A 20,469-nucleotide genomic window follows, 5' to 3' on the forward strand; every position below is an offset into this window, starting at 1 on the left:
ACATCTGAAGGGTCCTGAGAGATCTGCATTGGCTCCCAGTACGTTTCCGAGCACAATTCAAAGTGCTGGTGCTGACCTTTAAAGCCCTAAACGGCCCAGTACGCCTGAAGGAGCGTCTCCACTCCCATCGTTCTACCCGGACACTGAGGTCCAGCGCTGAGGGCCTTCTGGCGGTTCCCTCCTTGCGAGAAGCCAAGTTACAGGGAACCAGGCAGAGGGCCTTCTCGGTGGTGGCACCCACCCTATGGAACACCCTCCCACCAGATGTCAAGCAGAAAAACAACTACCAGACTTTTAGAAGACATCTGAAGGCAGCCATGTTTAGGGAATCTTTTAATGTTGAATAGGTTATTGTATTTTAGTGTTTTATTGGAAGCAGCACAGAGTGGCTGGGGAAACCAAGCCAGATGGGCGGGGTATAAATAATTTATTATTATTATTATTATTATTATTATTATTATTATTATTATTATTATTATTATTACAAACTGCTAGCCCTCCCCCTTCCCACAAACACATTTAAAAGACCTGGTTGAAGAAGAACGTCTTTGCCTGGTGCCTAAAGTTGTTTAATGAAGGTGTTAGGTAAGCCTTCCTGGGGAAAGCAACCCACAAGCAGGGTGCCACCGCAGAAAAGGCCCCGTTCTCGTGTTGCCACCCTCCGGACCTCTCGAGGAGGAGGCACATGAGGAATGCAAGGTCCTGGTTAGTTTCTATGGGGATTGCTGGGCTTCCTTACCCCACAATGTTCCCCACTCCTACCCCTTCCCCATCTGCCTTGCTTCATTAGAGGTTTTTGAGCAGAGATAGGGCAGCCATCTGACTGCGGTTCTTTAGGAGCGATCCGTGCCTTGCAGGGGGTTGGACTGGATGACCGCTGGGTGCCCCTTCGAACTCCATGGTTCTGGGATTCTGTCAATAACAGCAGCAGCAGCAGCAATAGCTCCTCTACTTTTAGTAGCATTTGTGTGTGTTCTTGTCATTATTCTCTTTTTTATTTGGCTTTTTTACACTGTGATCTTCAGATGAAGGCTGGTGGTGTACAAATTGAATACACAACAATAATAATAGATTGGAGGTTTTTGAACAGAGGTTGGGACCGCCAGATCTGATGGGGCATCTTCGGGCGGGATCCCTGCTTTGCAGTGGGTTGGGTTGGATGAGCTCTGGGTGCCCCTTCCAACTCTCCTATCCCCTTATTCTGTAACTTGCTGGCTAAGGCTTCACGTGTACATCTTTCTAATCTTATTTTCTCTTTTAAAACAACAACACAGCACATCTCGATACCTCGGCCGGACGGAGCAGCGGGGGCCCAGACGTTCTCGTTTTACCTCTCCAACATCGGGAAAGATAGTCCCCAGGGGAGTTTTGACTGCGTCCAGCAGTATGTCTCCAGGTGAGTTGCCCCGTCCAGGCCCCAATCCCTGCAGCTCCCGCGGCCGGCGATGTGGGTTTTCCGCAGGTTTTGAAATGGGAGCAGAACACCCCAGAAAACTTCCTTATGAGATAGGGCAATTTGCGACCTGTTTCTTCGACTCAGGGGTGGGAACCTTCCCCCTTCGGCCAGAGGGGTGTGTGGGCAGGGCGCTGGGTGCAAATACTACCCTTGCACAGTAGGTTCGTTTCTGCACATGCTCAGGAACCCCTCTTTGTCCCCCGATCCACACAAGCAGAGTGTCTCGCCTGCTCTGGTTATCTCCCGCTTGTCGCCGACGGCATCCTTTCCTTTACCACTCTTTTAAATCAGAACCAGTGAAGGCGGTGAAGGTTCTGTGTGAGTGTCTGGAGGCAGTTGGAGGATGGATGGCGGCTAACAGAGTGAGGTTGAATCCTGACAAGACAGAAGTACTGTTTTGGGGGGACAGGGGGCGGCAGGTGTGGAGGACTCCCTGGTCCTGAATGGGGTAACTGTGCCCCTGAAGGACCAGGTGCGCAGCCTGGGAGTCATTTTGAACTCACAGCTGTCCATGGAGGCGCAGGTTAATTCTGTGTCCAGGGCAGCTGTCTACCAGCTCCACCTGGTACGCAGGCTGAGACCCTACCTGCCTGTGGACTGTCTTGCCAGAGTGGTGCATGCTCTAGTTATCTCCCGCTTGGACTACTGCAATGCACTCTACGTGGGGCTGCCTTTGAAGGTGACCCGGAAACTACAACTAATCCAGAATGCGGAAGCTAGACTGGGGACTGGGAGTGGCTGCTGAGACCACATAACACCAGTCTGCTAGACCTACACTGGCTCCCAGTACGTTTCCAAGCACAATTCAAAGTGTTGGTGCTGACCTTGAAAGCCCCAAACGGCCTCGGTTCTGTATACCTGAAGGAGCGTCTCCACCCCCATCATTCAGCCCAGACACTGAGGTCCAGCTCCGAGGGCCTTCTGGCGGTTCCCTCCCTGTGAGAAGTGAGGTTACAGGGAACCAGGCAGAGGGCCTTCTCGGTAGTGGCACCCGCCCTGTGGAACGTCCTCCCATCAGATGTCAAGCAAATAAATAACTGTCTGACTTATAGAAGACATCTGAATAATAATAATAATAATAATAATAATAATAATAATAATAATAATAATTTATTTATACCCCCGCCCATCTGGCTGGGCTTCCTCAGCCACTCTGGGCGGCTTCCAAAAAATATTAAAATACTGTAATACATCAAACATTAAAAGCAGTCCTGTTTAGGGAAGTTTTTAATGGCTGATATTTTATCGTGTTTTTAATATTCTGTTGCGAGCCGCTGTATTGTGTTTTTACTCTCCGATTGGGAGCCACCAAGAGTGGCTGGGGAAACCCAGCCAGATGGGCAGGATATAAATAATAAATTATTATTATTATTATTATTATTATTATCCTGGAGACAGCACCAAGAGCCACACAGGGAGGTCCCAAGGGCCACATAGCCTAGAAAGCCAGCAAACCAGGAGACTTTTAGAGGAAGGCAAAGAAACTGAGGCGGGCAGAGATTTTAACCTGGGTCTCCCCCAGGCACTCTAACCACTATGCCACACTGTCTCTGAGGTGGGGTGGTGACCTGCGCTTTAGGTGCGATGGCCAGGCGGCTTCTTCTTCCCGAAAGACTCCGGTTCCTTTTTGTTTTTCATTTCTGCCTCTGCTTACCCTCCAGCAGCAATGGGAACATCCAGCTGGACTGTCTTGGCACCATCCAGGACAAAATCACCGTTTGTGCCACCGACGACTCCTACCAGAAGGCGAAGCAGAGCATGGCGCTGGTGGAGGAGGAGACCCGGAGCCGGGGGGCCATCGTCATCAAGCCCGGAGGCCGCTATGTTGGTGAGCAGCGACAGCGTTGCGTACGGTCAATCTTTGCAGCAGGGGAGAGTTGCGAGCGTCTCTGGCCGGGAGCAGATCCAGGGAGTCTTTTCGAAACCCGCAATCTCTTGCAAGCAGCCTTCCAGGGGAGCAGAGCCGCGCTTTGGTTTCTGAACATTTTGGAAGTTGAACGGACTGCCGGTACGGATTCCGTTCGACTTCCAAGGTGCGACTGTATTGATCTGAACATTTTTGACCCGTCAATATATTGCGAATCGCGATGTGTGTCAGGGGTAGGGCCGGCCGATGCATCATTCAAACCCAGTTTGAAGTCTGTATCGTGAGTCCGGTTTCATAATTTTTATCCTGGCAGTATATTGTGGGTTAAACCACAGAGCCTAGGACTTGCCGATCGGAAGGTCGCGGTTTGAATCCCCATGACGGTGTGAGCTCCCGTTGCTCAGTCCCAGCTCCTGCCCACCTAGCAGTTCGAAAGCGTGTCAAAGTGCAAGTAGATAAATAGGTACCGCTCCGGCGGGAAGGTAAACAGCACTTCCATGCGCTGCTCTGGTTCGCCATGCTTAGTCATGACCCACATGACCCGGAAGCTGTACGCCGGCTCCCTCGGACAGTAAAGCGAGATGAGCGCCGCAACCCCAGAGTCGGCCACGACTGGACCTAATGGTCAGGGGTCCCTTTACCTTTACCTAGGGAAGTTTTTAATGTTTGGTGTTTTATCTTGGTTTTAATAGTCTGTTGTGAGCCGCCCAGAGTGGCTGGGGAAACCCAGCCAGATGGGCAGGGCATAAATAAATTATTATTATTATTATTATTATTAATCAGGAGGGAGCCCTTTTCAGACTCTCTGAGCCGTCAGTGCTTGGCCTGCCTCTCTCGCCCTTCCTCCAGGGAGTCCGTGTCTGTAAACAGGAGCAGATTGCAGTTTGCTGAGTTATCCCTGACTCATCATTTTGGTGTGCGTTGCCAGCCAAACTCTTGCAGGAGCAAGCAATGGCAGGAAATGTGTGTTTTCCTGTGTGCTGGGAAGAACAACGCAAGGGGTTTTTCCCCCCCCGTCGGGAGGGGGCGGGAAGGCTTATCGGCAAGCGGTAAAAGGAGACAGGCCTCTCCGCAGCTGCCTTCCTGCCAAAACGAAAAGCTTCGGAACTTTTCTCGGGGGCAAAGTTTCATTTCCTCTGGGAAATTTTCCTCCAGCGCAAATTAGGTTGTTGGGCGGGTGTCGGCCACGTGTGAATCTCCTCCTAAATGCAGCCTTATGTGGCAAAGGTTCTCTGCGTCAGGGAGAGAACAGCTGTGACGAACAATGAACTATTTTTTTAAGACAAGGCTATAAAACCAGGCATGTACTGTAGACTTGAGTCCTGTTGCACAGGGGTTAGAATGTTGTTGTTTAGTCGTTTAGTCGTGTCCGCCTCTTCGTGACCCCCTGGACCAGAGCACGCCAGGCCCTCCTGTCTTCCACTGCCTCCCGCAGTTTGGTCAAACTCATCCTGGTAGCTTCGAGAACACTGTCCCACCATCTCGGCCTCTGTTGTCCCCTTCTCCTTTGTGCCCTCCATCTTTCTCAGCATCAGGGTCTGTTGCAACAGGGTCCTCAGTCACCACACACAGGAGGGAGGAGGAACCCAGAGCAAAAGTGTGCCTGCCCTTATATAGACATTTTAAATTCCCTCCCTGGAGTCCAAGACCACCCCCAGATACATCATACCTACATCACAGAAAGGGCGGTCTACAGCAGAAATCTGAGTGCTTTGTTTACCTCCTGTCTGGCAGGTTACCAGTCAATGGTCACTTGATTGGATACCCCGGGGAGCCTGGCCAGTCTTTTGTAATGATAAATACTTAGTTCCTGAGCCAGGTCACAATCTCACACCCTATTCATATCTTAAACGTGCCCTTAAGACAGGATTTGTGAAGGAAAGAGAAAATGGGGAGGCTTTTCCATTTTCCTTTGACCTTGCATGGAAAACATTTGGTTAGTTTGGGAATCAAAAATGGTTCCAGGTCTGTCTTCCTGTGCTGATCTATGTACGTGCTTGATTGGTACACTTGTGAACATTTAACATATACAGTGGTGCCTCGCAAGACGAAAAGAATCCGTTCCGCGAGTCTCTTCGTCTAGCGGTTTTTTCGTCTTGCGAAGCAAGCCCATTAGCGGATTAGTGCTATTAGCGGTTTGGCGGCTATTAAAGGCTTAAGGGATTAGCGGATTAGCTGCTAAAAGGCTATTAGCAGCTTGTTGTTGTTTAGTCGTTCAGTCGTGTCCGACTCTTCGTGACCCCCTGGACCAGAGCACTCCAGGCACTCCTGTCTTCCACTGCCACCCGCAGTTTGGTCAGATTCATGATTGTAGCTTCGAGAACACTGTCTAACCATCTCGTCCTCTGTCGTCCCCTTCTCCTTGTGCCCTCCATCTTTCCCAACATCAGGGTCTTTTCCAGTGAGAAGATTAGCAGCTTAGTGCCTTAGAAAAAGGGGGTGGGGAGCGGAAAAAAATCGCAGGAACTCGCAAGACATTTTCGTCTTGCGAAGCAAGCCCATAGGAAATTCGTTTTGCGAAGCACCTCCAAAACGGAAAACCCTTTCATCTAGCGGGTTTTCCGTCTTGCGAGGCATTCGTCTTGCGGGGCACCACTGTATCTAAGACCTCAAAATTCCTATCACAGGGATACAATTCCATGATCCCCACCACATATTGAACTTTCTTTCCTAAAACATTGGGGCGCTGCTGTTGTTTGGGCACAGCTCCTCAAACGCCCAGCCTCTGTACTTAAAATAAAAACAGAGAGCAGCTTTGGCCTTGCAAGCTTTGCCTGTATTCTAGGAAGACGAGGGTTTTCGGTGTGCATTTGTTTTTAGAATAGGAAATCGAGGCGAGCCAAGAACAGGAAGCCCCTTCATCTCCGAACGCGATCAGCCCCGTTCTAGCCTCCTATCTGATTTAGGTTCCTAAGAAAAAAGGAAGCGGCATTCTGCCGCGTCAGATCCTGTGGCCTGTCTGGCTCAGTGGCCCCTGCCCAAACTGGCAGCCTTTAGTGACTTGGGTTAGGGGGTGCCTTTCGAGGCTACCACAGGCCAGCATCGTTTTCTGTCCTGTTGTAAACAAAAATTGCCCTTTTCCCTTATGGGGTATCCAAGAGCCCATATAGAGTCCTTACATAGGTTCCCTATTGGTAGGAGAAAAGAACAGAGGCCAACCAGAGAATATTGAGAACCAAAGCAGCTAGTAAGCTTGTTCTTCATTGATCTGTTGCAACAGGGTGCTCCCCTCACCTGCAGGAGAGAGGAGGGACCCAGAAAAATGGCACGCAAGGCCTTATAAAGACTTTTGAAATTGCCACCCTGTAGATCAAGACCACCCCCAGAAACATCATACCTACATCACAGAAGGGGTGTAACCTAAGACCACCCCTCAGATACATCACACCTACATCACAGAAAAGGCGGTCTAAAACAGAAATTTGAATGTTGTTTTTCTCCTGTCCTTGTTTATCTCCTGTCTGGCAGGTTACTTGATTGGATTGCCTGGGGAGCCTGGCCAGTCTTTTGTAGTGATAAATACTTAGTTCCTGGGCCAGGTCACAGGCTCACACCCTATTCATATCTTAAATGTGCCCTTAAGACAGGATTTGTGAGGAAAGAGACAATGGGGAGGTTTCCCACTTTGACCTTGCAGAGAAAACATTGGCTCAGTTTAGGAATCAAAATGGTTCCAGGTCGGTCTTCCTGTGCTGATCTATGTATGTGCTTGGTTGGTACACTTATGAACATTACCATCTAAGACCATAAAATTCCTATCACAGTCCAAATGATAGAAGTGTTGTCCAATAAACTCAGAATATTACGTTCTGTTGTATAAAGCTGTTGCAGGAATTTATGTATAGGTTGGGGGGGGGTTGCCCCTCCAGCAGATATCACGCACATGCAGCCCACTACCAAAACCAGCACAATCGCTTTTGTGACTTTTGTGATTTGTCCCCACAAAACACTTCATCACAGTTTCTTCCTATCTATTCAAAGGGCCTCTGCTGCACGATACCAAATGTAAGAATTCACTGATCAATGTATCTCTGTACTGGCTCACTGGGAAAACTTCAGAAATTCATATAGACATGTGAGCTCAGCTCCTCAGCAGCCCCTCTGCCTGAGTGATAATCCCTGGCATCCTGATACCTGAGTGTCAGACAGGTAGCCATTCCAGAAATAACAAACCCAGATGAAGACAAAAGGGTGTGATGAACTTGGCTGGGAAACAGTGAAATGTAAATATCTCTTTTGTTTCACTTGATGGGTGTTTAGTGGAGGGCAAGGGGAACCATGGGGCAGGGTCCAGGATGCTCAGATTACTGCCACCAAACCTCCCCTTTCATGAGGTAACCCTGATGTATGAGTGATGTAGTTTGGGGGGGGGGTGTAACATGGGGATTGGGATGCGGGTGGCACTGTGGGTAAAAGCCTCAGCGCCTAGGACTTGCCGATCGAAAGGTCGGCGGTTTGAATCCCCGCGGCGGGGTGCGCTCCCGTCACTCGGTCCCAGCTCCTGCCAACCTAGCAGTTCGAAAGCACAAAGTGCAAGTAGATAAATAGGGACTGCTTTCCAGCAGGAAGGTAAACGGCGTTCCGTGTGCTGCGCTGGCTCGCCAGATGCAGCTTCGTCATGCTGGCCATGTGACCCGGAAGTGTCTGCGGACAGCGCTGGCCCCCGGCCTCTTGAGTGAGATGAGCCACAACCCTAGAGTCTGTCAAGACTGGCCCGTACGGGCAGGGGTACCTTTACTTTTTTAACATGGGGATTAGCAGCTTAAAATACAACATTAAAACATTAAAATGCAGCCTCATCACAGGAGGAGATGAGGCTGCATTCTTTTTTCCTTTCTCCTCCTGTGATGAGGCTGCACTTTAATGTTTTAATGTTGTATTTTAATCTTGTTTTTAAGTTGTATTCATTCAACTTGTTTTTATTATTGCTTGTTAGCCGCCCTGAGCCCGGCCTTAGCTGGGGAGGGCGGGGTATAAATAAATTTTTTTATTATTATTATTACTTTCTATGGGAAAGCACGCCTTGGTTTTGGAACAGACTTCCGGAACGGATTAAGTTTGAGAACCAAGGTACCGCTGTATATCTATTTTCCCATATCCCCACCCTTTCTCCCCCCCAAAAACAGCACGGACCCCAACCTTTTCCGTTTCCTCTCACTTAGGCAAGACGGTCAAGGTGCGAAAGCCGGCCCCGGTGGCTTCGGACGCCGTCCCCTCGCGGATCCGCCCAACGCCCGTCAACCTGGCCAGCGCCATCAAGAAAGGCAACAGCGCCGTCTCCCAGCGGCCCTTCAGAGACCGCGTCCTGCATCTTCTGGCCCTCAAGCCCTACAAGAAGCCGGAGTTGTTCTTGCGGCTGCAGAAGGACGGCCTCACGGCGCAAGAGAAGGACTCTCTAGACGGGCTGCTGCAGCAGGTGAGCCAGTCCCTGATTCTCCATAGAAGTCGTGGGTGTGGGACCATGCATTTTAATTACCGTATTTTTCACTCTGTAAGATGCACCAGACCACAAGACGCACCTAGTTTTTGGAGGAGGAAAACAAGGAAAAAAAATATTCTGAATCTCTGAAGCCAGAACAGCAAGAGGGATCGCTGCGCAGTGAAAGCAGCAATCCCTCTAGCTGTTCTGGCTTCTGGGATAGCTGCACAGCCTGCATTCGCTCCATAAGACGCACACACATTTCCCCTTACTTTTTAGGAGGGGAAAAGTGAGTCTTATAGAGCAAAAAATACGGTATTCCTCCTCCTCCTCCTTTTTTTTTGGAAATTGTTTTTATTTGAGTTTACAAATTCGTTCACCCTCACAATCACAAACGATAAAAATTACACAAGATTCTTCCGAATCTCAAGACCTCCCTCCTCCAGGGGATCTTTAAGCAGCTTTCTAAAAAAACTGCATATTATAAGTCCACCTAATTTACAATCTTCCGTTGTATCCAAAGTCCTTGCAGGAGTTATTTAAAACCTGCTCAAGTGTTTGCAGTGCTCTTTAAAATAGAATGCAAATTTGTCTTTTATTGAGGTTTAGATCCTCCTGGTTTCTGATTTCCCCGGTTAGTCTCTGCGTAGTCCAATAATTAGGGACGCAGGTGGCGCTGTGGGTAAAAGCTTCATCGCCTAGGACTTGCCGATCGGAAGGTCGGCGGTTCGAATCCCCACGGCGGGGTGCGCTCCCGTCGCTCGGTCCCAGCGCCTGCCAACCTAGCAGTTCGAAAGCACCCCCGGGGGCAAGTAGATAAATAGGGACCGCTTACTAGCGGGAAGGTAAACGGCGTTCCATGTGCTGCGCTGGCTCACCAGATGCAGCTTGTCACGCTGGCCACGTGACCGGGAAGTGTCTGCGGACAGCGCTGGCTCCCGGCCTTTAGAGTGAGGTGAGCGCACAACCCTAGAGTCTGGCAAGACTGGCCCGTACGGGCAGGGGTACCTTTACCTTTAGTCCAGTAATTTCACCTGCCAGTCCGCCCTAGACTCTCGTGGTCCCTCCCAACTCTCGGATTCTGTGTTCAGGGAGTGACAAATAAACCCTTCCCTGTCCTCTCCCTCCCTCTTCCAGGTTGCAAACATGAACGCCAAAGACAGCACCTTCACCCTGAAGGATTACCTTTACAAAGAGGTGCAGAGGGACTGGCCAGGATACTTGGAAGGAGACCAGCAGTTGCTGAAGAGGATCCTGTTCCGGTAAGGACATTTCCCTTTGGGTTAAGCGTCCCTAGGTGTTAGTATCACAGAAGGATGCGGGTGGCGCTGTGGTCTAAACCACTGAGCCTAGGGCTTGCCGATCGGAAGGTCGGCGGTTCGAATCCCCGCAATGACGGGGTGAGCTCCCGTTGCTCGGTCCCTGCTCCTGCCAACCTAGCAGTTCGAAAGCACACCAGCGCAAGTAGATAAATAGGTACTGCTCCGGCGGGAAGGTAAACGGTGTTTCTGTGCGTGAAACGGTGTTTCTGTGCGTGGATCCTGACAACTTCTATTCCCATAAGTTTTTGTACGCCCGAGACACTTGCTGCTGCTGCTGCTGCTGCTGCTTCTGCCCTTGGTTGATATTTTGAAGCCCGATATTTGATGCACAAATAGCCCCTCCCCACACAAAAAATATTTAAGTTGGCACCCTTGGTTAGGAAGGGCAACATGCCAAGCCTTGGAATGCCCGCAGTCCAGGTTATTGGGTTGAGAAGCCTTCCCTGGGCGTGTTTTAAATAACATTTGCTTGCCTCTCATTCGTAGGGGACGTGGGTGGTGCTGTGGGTTAAACCGCAGAGCCTAGGACTTGCTGATCAGAAGGTCGGCAGTTCGAATCCCCGCAATGACGGGGTGAGCTCCCGTTGCTCAGTCCCTGCTCCTGCCAACCTAGCAGTTCGAAGCGCTAGTAGATAAATAGGTACCGCTCCGGCGGGAAGGTAAACGGCGTTTCCGTGCGCTGCTCTGGTTCGCCAGAGGCAGCTTAGTCCTGCTGGCCACATGACCCGGAAGCTGTACGCCGGCTCCCTCGGCCAATAAAGCGAGATGATCGCACACCAGCGCAAGTAGATAAATAGGTACTGCTCCGGCGGGAAGGTAAACGGTGTTTCTGTGCGCTCTGGTTTCTGTCACGGTGTCCTGTTGCACCAGAAGCGGTTTAGTCCTGCCGGCCACATGACCCGGAAAGCTGTCTGAGGACAAATGCCGGCTCCCTCGGCCTGAAAGCGAGATGAGCGCCGCAACCCCAGAGCCACCTTTGACTGGACTTAACTGTCCAGGGACCCTTTAACTTTAGTATCACAGAACAGGGGCAGGGAATGTCTGGGTCCTTCCTAAATGTTGTGGGGGGTCAGCCGCGTGATACAAAGCTTCTGTCCCACATGCATAAGTTTCCAGGTTCAATCCCTGCCGCTTCCTGTTTCCTAATAATAATAATAAGTGATAAAACATCAAACATTAAATGCTTCCCTAAACAGGGCTGCCTTCGATGTCTTCTAAAAGTCAGATAGTTGTTTATTTCCTTGACATCTGATGGGAGGGCATTCCACAGGGAGGGCCCTCTGCCTGTTTCCCTTTAACTTCACTTCTTGCAGTGAGGGATCTGCCAGAAGGCCCTCGGAGCTGGACCCTCCTTCATGTATACTGGACCCTCCTGTTTAGGGCTTTGAAGATCAGCACCAGCACTTTGGATCGTGCTCAGAAACGTACTGGGAGCCAAGATCTTTCAAGTCCAGTGTTATGTAGTCTCAGTGGCTGCTCCCAGTCTGGCTGCCGCATTTTGGATTAGTTGCAGTTTCCGGTTCACCTTCAAAGGCAGCCCCATGGAGAGCGCATTGCAGTAGCCCAAGCTGGAGATAACCAGAGCATGGACCATGTCACCACACAAACCGTGAAAATAACAAGTTACTCGGAGTACTTGTTGGAAGAGTAACACACAACAGGCAGTTTTGTTCAGGCAGGCTTAAAACGGTAATTTGGTTACAAAGTTGTGTTCAGTTGAGACGCTCCTTCAGGTATACTGGGCCGAGGCCGTTAAGGGCTTTCAAGGTCAGCACCAACACTTTGAATTGTGCTCGGAAACGTACTGGGAGCCAATGTAGGTATTTCAGGACCGGTGTTATATGGTCTCGGCGGCCACTCCCAGTCCCCAGTCTAGCTGCTGCCACGGTTTCTGATTTTATCTCAGAATGTCCCGCTTTTCCTTAGTACGTCTTTATTTGCATCAGAGAATTGTTGGGAGCATGTGGAATAAAGGTAAAGGTAAAGGGACCCCTGACTGTTAGGTCCAGCCGTGGCTGACTCTGGGGTTGCGGGGCTCATCTCGCTTTATTGGCCGAGGGAGCCGGCGTACAGCTTCCGGGTCATGTGGCCAGCAGGACTAAGCCGCTTGTGGCGAACCAGAGCAGCGCGCGGAAACGCCGTTTACCTTCCCGCCAGAGTGGTACCTATTTATCTACTTGCACTTTGACGTGCTTTCGAACTGCTAGGTTGGCAGGAGCTTGCATCGCAGAGAAAAATACATACAGACTCCTCCTTTCCCCCCAGCTCTCTCTCCCCCCCCCCAACTTCATGAAGGACATGCTTTTGTCTTCCCTGAATCTCCCATCCATCCGCTCCATCGAGTGCCTGCAAATTCCAGGGTTAGGAGAGAGGGGGGAATGCTTTTCCTGCGTGCCCTTTCTCCGTGCCACGCGAACTTTTGCAGACCGCGCCGCCTCTTCCTCGCCTTCTCTCTAAGCTAGAAGGTCCCACACGCTTCCCCTGCCTTTCTCCATGGGGGAATTGCTCCCGTGGGGATGCCAATGAAAAATAGGAGGAATCGTGCCAGTTTGGATAAGAAAAGACAGCTCCCCTGCCCAGCTGTTGCAGGCGCAAGGATATGGTCCTCCTGGGTGCAGATTTTTTAAGGAACGGGAAGCCAGCCCTCGCTTCTAACCTGGTGGGCTCAGTTTTCTCTGCTCAGGCGGCTGGATCCGTGCCAGTGCTATTTTTAGGCTGTTGCTCATCCAGGATAGACGTGCCCGGGGGGGGGGTGGTGAAAGGGGTTGGCGAGAGATGTAACTGCTTTATCCTCCTTGGGACACAATGGCACAGGTACCGTATTTTTTGCTCTACAAGACTCACTTTTCCCCTCCTACAAAGTAAGGGGAAATGTGTGTGCGTCTTACGGAGCGAATGCAGGCTGCGCAGCTATCCCAGAAGCCAGAACAGCAAGAGGGATTGCTGCTTTCACTGCGCAGCGATACCCTCTTGCTGTTCTGGCTTCTGAGATTCAGAATATATTTTTTCTTGTTTTCCTCCTCCAAAAACTAGGTGCGTCTTGTGGTCTTATAGAGCGAAAAATACGGCACACACCTCCGCGGCACGATTGCGTGTCTGTGTGTATGTTTAGGCCCGTTTGCAAACTTGTAATTTTCCGTTTCAATTAAAATTTGGCGGCTGGGCCTTCCCAGTGCCTACACACACACACAGCCCCCGGGGGCCTTGTCCCTCGCCAAAGAAAACTTTCGCCATTTTTCAGACTCTCATTAAACTAACCTCGTCTCCTCCGCGAGCCAACTGGATTTACGGACCATGGAAACTGTTCAAAACAGAGGGTGTGGAGGGTGCACAGGGGGGAGGAGAGAGGGGGAGTGCTTTTTTTTTTTTACCTTAGCTGGGTCGGCGTGGGGAATAACTGCAATAGAAATAAGCTGTTGACCCCCCTCCTTTTGCATTATAACAGAAAAGGTCCAAGCCCAGTGACGCCTTTGGAGACTCAATTATTTTATTGGGTGTTGCTAACAAGCTGGTTTCAGGAAAGAGAAATAAAGACAAATAAGGTTGTTTTAAAATAATAATAATAATAATAATAATAATAATAATAATAGGATTAGTTGCCACAATGGCCGTTAAAAGGCATACAGGATACTAAAGGTAAACGTAAAGGTACTCCTGCCCGTACAGGCTAATCTTGCCAGACTCTAGGGTTGTGCGCTCATCTCACTCTAGAGGCCGGGAGCCAGCGCTGTCCGCACACACTTCCGGGTCACGTGGCCGCCGTGGCAAGCTGCATCTGGCGAGCCAGCGCAGCACACGGAACGCCGTTTACCTTCCCGCTGGTAAGCGCTCCCTATTTATCTACTTGCTCCCAGAGGTGCTTTCGAACTGCTAGGTTGGCAGGCGCTGGGACCGAACGACAGGAGCGCACCCCGCCGTGGGGATTCGAACCGCCGACCATGCGATCGGCAAGTCCTAGGCGCTGAGGTTTTACCCACAGCGCCCCCCGCGTCCCGGGTATACAGGATACTGCTGAGCGATAATCAGGAGGCAATACATGTGTGGTCTCTGTGGCATAATTTCAAACTAATTTCTCATACAGTCGTACCTTGGATCCCGAACGCCTTGCGAGTCGAACGTTCTTTGGAACCCGAACGTCAGATGCGGCTTCCGGTTGGCTGCAGGAGCTTCCTGCAGCCAATCGGAAGCCACGCTTTGGTTTCCGAACGTTTTGGAAGCCGAACGGACTTCCGGAACAGATTCTGTTCGACGTCGAAGATACGACTATATTGAAAAGAGGGTTATTTTTTAAAAAAAATAATTGGATTAATGCTTGGATCCTGACGACTTCTATTCCCATTTTTTTTTGTACGCCCGAGACACTTGCTGCTGCTGCTTCTGGCCTTGGTTGATATTTTGAAGCCCGATATTTGATGCACCAATACCCACACCCCCCCCCCAAAAAAATATTTAAGTTGGCACCCTTGGTTAGGAAGGGCAACATGCCAAGCCTTGGAATGCCAGCAGTCCAGGTTATTCGGTTGAGAAGCCTTCCCTGGGCGTGTTTTAAATAACATTTGCTTGCCTCTCATTCTTAGGGGACGTGGGTGGTGCTGTGGGTTAAACCGCAGAGCCTAGGACTTGCTGATCAGAAGGTCGGCAGTTCGAATCCCCACAATTGGGTGAGCCCCCGTTGCTCAGTCCCTGCTCCTGCCAACCTAGCAGTTCGAAAGCACGTCAAAGTGCAAGTAGATAAATAGGTACAGCTCCGACGGGAAGGTAAACGGCGTTTCCATGCGCTGCTCTGGTTCGCCAGAAGCAGCTTAGTCCTGCTGGCCACATGACCCGGAAGCTGTACGCCGGCTCCCTCGGCCAGTAAAGCGAGATGAGCGCCGCAACCCCAGAGTCGGCCACAACTGGACCTAATGGTCAAGGGTCCCTTCACCTTTACCATCCTTGATTACACCCGTTGGGTCCTTTTACGCAAAAAAGAAGAAGAAGAAGACTTGGCGTGGTTTAACAAAACAAACACCTTTCCGTTTTTTGTTGTTGTTCTACGCTCCCCCCTCCCTGCCCCCAGGAAACTCTGCCAGCCGCAGAACACCAGCTGCCCCCCGGAGGCACCAGCTCCCGCATCACCAAAAGACAACGGAAACATCTCTTCCTGTTCTCCGCCCCAGGTAGGTTATGAGTACTACCTAAATTGGGTATACATAGCAGTTAACCAAAAAGGGACGCGGGTGGCGCTGTGGGTTAAAGCCTCAGAGCCTAGGGCTTGCCGATTGAAAGGTCGGCGGTTCGAATCCCCGCGGCGGGGTGCGCTCCCGCTGTTCGGTCCCAGCGCCTGCCAACCTAGCAGTTCGAAAGCACTCCCGGGTGCAAGTAGATAAATAGGGACCGCTTACTAGCGGGAAGGTAAACGGCGTTTCCGTGTGCTGCGCTGGCTCGCCAGAGCAGCTTCGTCACGCTGGCCACGTGACCCGGAAGTGTCTGCGGACAGCGCTGGCCCCCGGCCTTTAGAGTGAGATGAGCGCACAACCCTAGAGTCTGGCAAGACTGGCCTGTACGGGCAGGGGTACCTTTACCTTTACCTTTAGCAGTTAACCAGGGCTCAGCATCCTCCGAATCCAAAGCCGGCATCTCTTGGAAACTTGAAGGTTCAAATACCTTCTTGGAGCTATTAACAGCAGTTGCAGCTTTTGCTGCTTTAGCAAATTCATCAGCCAATCTCTTTGGAGGTCTACCTTTTGTGGCTCTTTCAGACCTGCGAATTAGACGTACCGTATTTTTCGCACCATAGGGCGCACCGGACAATAGGACGCACTTTGTTTTAGAGGGGGGAGAACAAGAAAAAAAATTCTCCCCCTCTCTGCCCAGCGCCCCTTCAGCGAAGCGGCAGGAGGCGCTGCACAGAGAGGGGGAGAACTTTCCCCTTCTTGTTTTCCCGCTCTAAAACAAGGTGCCGTTTAAGGTGCGTTCAGGCGGCTACCTTGGAAGCCTGGAGAGCGAGAGGGGTCGGTGTGCACTGACCCCTCTCGCTCTCCAGGCTTCAGGTTCCTTTCGACCTGCCCTTTGGGGCTGGCGGGGGGAAGCCCACCACCAGCCCCAAAGAGCAGGTCAGGGAGCAGCGGAAAGGCGCAGTGAAGAGGCTCATGCCCATAGCTGCGCCTCACCTCTCCAGCCGGGAGAGGGTCGCGGGGCTATGGCGTTTTAGCTCCATAGGACGCACATTTTCCCTTCAGGATTTTAGAGATGCTTAGGTGGGGCATAGGGATGCTAGTGGCATTGTGGGTTAAACCACAAAGCCTAGGACTTGCCGATCAGAAGGTCAGCGGTTCGAATCCCCGCAACAGGGTGACCTCCCGTTGCTCGGTCTCAGCTCCTGCCAACCTAGCAGTTCAAAAGCACGTCAAAGTGCAAGTAGATAAATAGGTACTGCTCCGGCGGGAAGGTAAACGGCGTTTCCGTGCGCTCCTCTGGTTCGCCAGAAGCGGCTTAGTCCTGCTGGCCACATGACCTGGAAGCTGTACGCCGTCTCCCGGCCAGTAAAGCAAGATGAGCACTGCAACCCCAGAGTCGGTCACGACTGGACCTAATGGTCAGGGTTCCCTGACCATGGCCAAGACAATTTAAAAAGGTTGGGAACCACTGCTCTAACCCATAGTTTCCCAAACCTTGGTCTCTTCGGGCTACAAATCCCATCATCTTGAAGAGAAGAAGAAGAGTTTGGATTTGATATCCCGCTTTATGACTACTCGAAGGAGTCTCAAAGCAGCTAACATTCTCCTTTCCCTTCCTCCCCCACAACAAACACTCTGTGAGGTGAGTGGGGCTGAGAGACTTCAAGGAAGTGTGTCTAGCCCAAGGTCACCCAGTAGCTGCATGTGGAGGAGCGGAGACGCGAACCCGGTTCACCAGATTACAAGTCCACTACTCTTAACCACTACACCACTTGAGCTGGCAGGGCAAGGGATGATGGGAAATGTAGTCCAAAAACGGCCCACATTTGGGGAAAGCCTGCCTTAACACTTTCCGTTCTTCTTCCCTCCACCCTAGAAACGACCCCAGCCCACAGATTTCACCGACCCTCTGTCCAACAAAAAGCCCCGCATCTCCCACTTTGCCCAAAGGACTCAGCCCACCCTCAACGGAAAACTGCGCTCGGCCAACGGCAGGGAAGCCCCTCTAGCGCCACCCCCGGAGGCGGTCGCCTCCAGTAACCTCTTGCCGGCTCTGGAGCTCCCCAGGCCCCACAACCCCCTTGCCGACGTTAGCAACGACCTGGGTCACGGCGGCCCCAACTTTGAGGCTCCGGATCCCGCCGAGAGGCTGGCGGCGGCAACGGCGGAGGTCCCCCTCCAGCCGGTGACGGACTCTGTCCAGGTCAGCAAAAGGAGCAAGAAGAGGCTAAAGAAGGAGAGGGAGAGGAGAGGGGCCGAGCAGCAGTCGGAGCCCCGGGAGAAGCCGAACTGCAGCCTCAGGAAACGCAGCTCAAAGACCACGGCGCCTTCGTCGCAGGAGACGGCAGGTGGGTTCGGCGGCACTGGGATTTGGGGGTTTGCGGGTTCCTCTGGGTCGCGCGCGGGTTATTATAATGACAGCCAAAATGCCGGAACGTTCCCCATATGGAGATGGCGAAACGGGTGGCAAAACTGGGGGTTGGACTCGATGACCCTTGTGGTCTCTTCCAACTCTATGATTCTATGAAATACGAGACCGAAAAGGTGGCAGGTTTGCAGGAGGGTGGAGATGCTTTTCAGGCTGTCTGGGGGAATGTTATAGTCGACTGAAATCGCAGGCAGGGCTGGAAAATTAAGCAAAGGCGTGAGAATGAGAAACGGAATGTAATGTAGGGTATCTCTGTTGTAAACAAAAATTGCCCTTTTCCCTTATGGGGTATCCAAGAGCCCATATAGAGAGTCCTTACATAGGTTCCCTATTGGTAGGAGAGAATAATAGAGGCCAACCAGGGAATATTGAGAAGCAAAGCAGCTAGTAGGCTTGATCTTTATTGAACTGTTGCAACAGGGTGCTCCCCTCACCCGCAGGAGAGAGGAGGAACTCAGAAAAATGGCATGCAAGGCCTTATAAAGACTTTTGAAATTGCCACCCTGTAGATCAAGCCCACCCCCAGAAACATCATACCTACATCACAGAAGGGGTGTAACCTCAGACCACCCCTCAGATACATCACACCTACATCACAGAAAAGGCGGTCTAAAACAGAAATTTGAATGTTGTTTTTCTCCTGTCCTTGTTTATCTCCTGTCTGGCAGGTTACTTGATTGCACACTCTGGGGAGCCTGGCCAGTCTTTTGTAGTGATAAATACTTAGTTCCTGGGCCAGGTCACAGGCTCACACCCTATTCATATCTTAAATGTGCCCTTAAGACAGGATTTGTGAGGAAAGAGACAATGGGGAGGTTTCCTACTTTGACATTGCAGAGAAAACATTTACTCAGTTTAGGAATCAAAATGGTTCCAGGTTGGCCTTCCTGTGCTGATCTATGTACGTGCTTGGTTGGTACACCTATGAACATTACCATATATCTAAGACCATAAAATTCCTATCACATCTGTTACTGAAATCAGTGCAGTGGCCCTTCAGTTTTTGAACGTCTTGGAAGTTAAACATTTCAGCTTTCGAACGCCGAAAACCCGGAAGCAACTGCTTCGGTTTTTGAACACTTTCGGAAGTCGAAAGTGCCTCACGGTTTCTGTATTGAGTTTTCCATAAGTAGATGCTTCCAGAAGCAACTGCTTCGGGTTTTGAACGCTTTTCGGAGGTCGAACGTACCACGCGGCTTCCGTATTGAGTCTTCCAGAAGTAAATGCTTTGGTTTTCTAACGTTTTGGAAATCGAACGGTCTTATGGAACGGAATACGTTCAAAAACCAAGGCACCGCTGTATTACATTTAAGGCAGTAGGTAAAGGATTAGGACAGAAAAACATGGCAGATGGGAAGTCAAAATGCTGCGGGAATATTGCATGGAAAGTGAATTTGTTAAATTGTATGGAAATAAAAAAAAATATGTACGGCAGGGCAGAGAAATGCAAAGTTCCCTTAGATCAGCAGTTCTCAAAAAAAAATTCTCCAAGCCACAGTTTCGGGATAAAAAATGGCTTTATAGAATCATAGAATCATAGAGTTGGAAGAGACCACAAGGGCATCGAGTCCAACCCCCTGCCAAGCAGGAAACACCATCAGAGCACTCCTGACATATGGTTGTCAAGCCTCTGCTTAAAGATCTCCAAAGAAGGAGACTCCACCACACTCCTTGGCAGTAAATTCCACTGTCAAACAGCTCTTACTGTCAGGAAGTTCTTCCTAATGTTTAGGTGGAATCTTCTTTCTTGTAATTGCCCAGCACCAATTTTTTTAAATTGGAAAACGGAAAGAAATAGCTCCTAGCAGTGCTTGATTTATAACCTAGGACGCAACTGCTCTGTAACAGGATCACAGGACATCCAGAAAATGATAAACGTCACCGAGAACTGTGGAAGAGATCTATGCACATTCTGCAAAATGTAGATCCGTATTTTGATACCATCGCAATGTTCCACCACAACTGAAACGTCCAAATGTTTCTCCGATTCTCCTTCCCGTGAAACTAGCCGCACCCTTCTTGAGAACCAGTGCTCTAAACCCGGAAAGCCCCAAATTTTTGTTCTTTGGCTGTCCCTGTGGCTAGGTGCTTTTCCTTTGGTGTGGCCACTAGGTGGTGGTCAAGCTCAACAGGAATACAGTGGTACCTCTGGATACAAACGGGATCTGTTCCGGAGCCCCGTTCGCATCCTGAAGCGAACACAACCCGCAGCTCACGATTCACCGCTTCCGCACATGCACGTGACGTCATTTTGACCGTCTGCGCATGTGTGAGCGGCGAAACCCAGAAGTAACGCATTCCGTTACTTCCGGGTCGCCGTGGAGCACAACCCGATAGTGCTCAATCGGAAGCAACTTAAACCAGAGGTGTGACTGTACCCAGAAACTCCAGCGGGTGCAGAATGCCGCAGTGAGACTCCTTACGGGGTCTTCGCTGCGAGATCACATTCACCCGGTGCTATACCAGCTGCACTGGCTCCCGGTGGAGTACAGGATCAGGTTTAAGGTGCTGGTTTTAACCTTTAAAGCCCTCTACGGCCTAGGACCCTCGTACCTATGGGACCTCCTCTCCTGGTATGCCCCACAGAGAAACTTACGGTCTTCAAATAAAAACATCTTGAAGGTCCCAGGCCACAGAGAAGTTAGGCTGGCCTCAACTAGAGCCAGGGCTTTTTCGGCCGTGGCTCCAATCTGGTGGAACGCTCTGTCACAAGAGACCAGGGCCCTGCGGGACTTGACATCTTTCCGCAGGGCCTGCAAGACGGAACTGTTCCACCAGGCCTTTGGCCAGGGCGCAGCCTGACTCCCTCCCTCGGCAA

The 20,469-nt window shown here is 50.8% G+C and overlaps 1 protein-coding gene and 1 long non-coding RNA gene across 3 annotated transcripts in view; one reads left to right on the forward strand and one right to left on the reverse strand.

Moving 5' to 3' along the window:
- Nucleotides 1–20,469, forward strand: part of ELL (elongation factor for RNA polymerase II) — a 49,334-nt gene that overhangs the window by 24,882 nt on the left and 3,983 nt on the right. Inside the window, exons 3-8 of one of the 2 annotated variants that reach the window (XM_083421571.1) lie at nt 1,275–1,396; nt 3,121–3,284; nt 8,486–8,739; nt 9,880–10,004; nt 15,124–15,223; nt 17,100–17,571. In XM_083421571.1, coding sequence (XP_083277697.1) covers nt 1,275–1,396; nt 3,121–3,284; nt 8,486–8,739; nt 9,880–10,004; nt 15,124–15,223; nt 17,100–17,571 — 1,237 coding nt within the window. Of the gene's footprint in view, nt 1–1,274; nt 1,397–3,117; nt 3,285–8,485; nt 8,740–9,879; nt 10,005–15,123; nt 15,224–17,099; nt 17,572–20,469 lie in introns of both variants that reach the window. The other variant, XM_083421572.1, reaches the window with a different exon arrangement.
- LOC310668695 lies at nt 18,018–19,128 on the reverse strand. The gene is made up of 2 exons (XR_014506803.1): nt 18,240–19,128; nt 18,018–18,188 (listed from the first exon to the last, which is right to left on the reverse strand). It is a non-coding gene; the product is annotated as an uncharacterized lncRNA (long non-coding RNA).

The sequence above is a fragment of the Podarcis tiliguerta genome (genome assembly GCF_965153285.1).
Source record: "Podarcis tiliguerta genome assembly, chromosome: 18".
Classification (NCBI taxonomy): domain Eukaryota; kingdom Metazoa; phylum Chordata; class Lepidosauria; order Squamata; family Lacertidae; genus Podarcis; species Podarcis tiliguerta.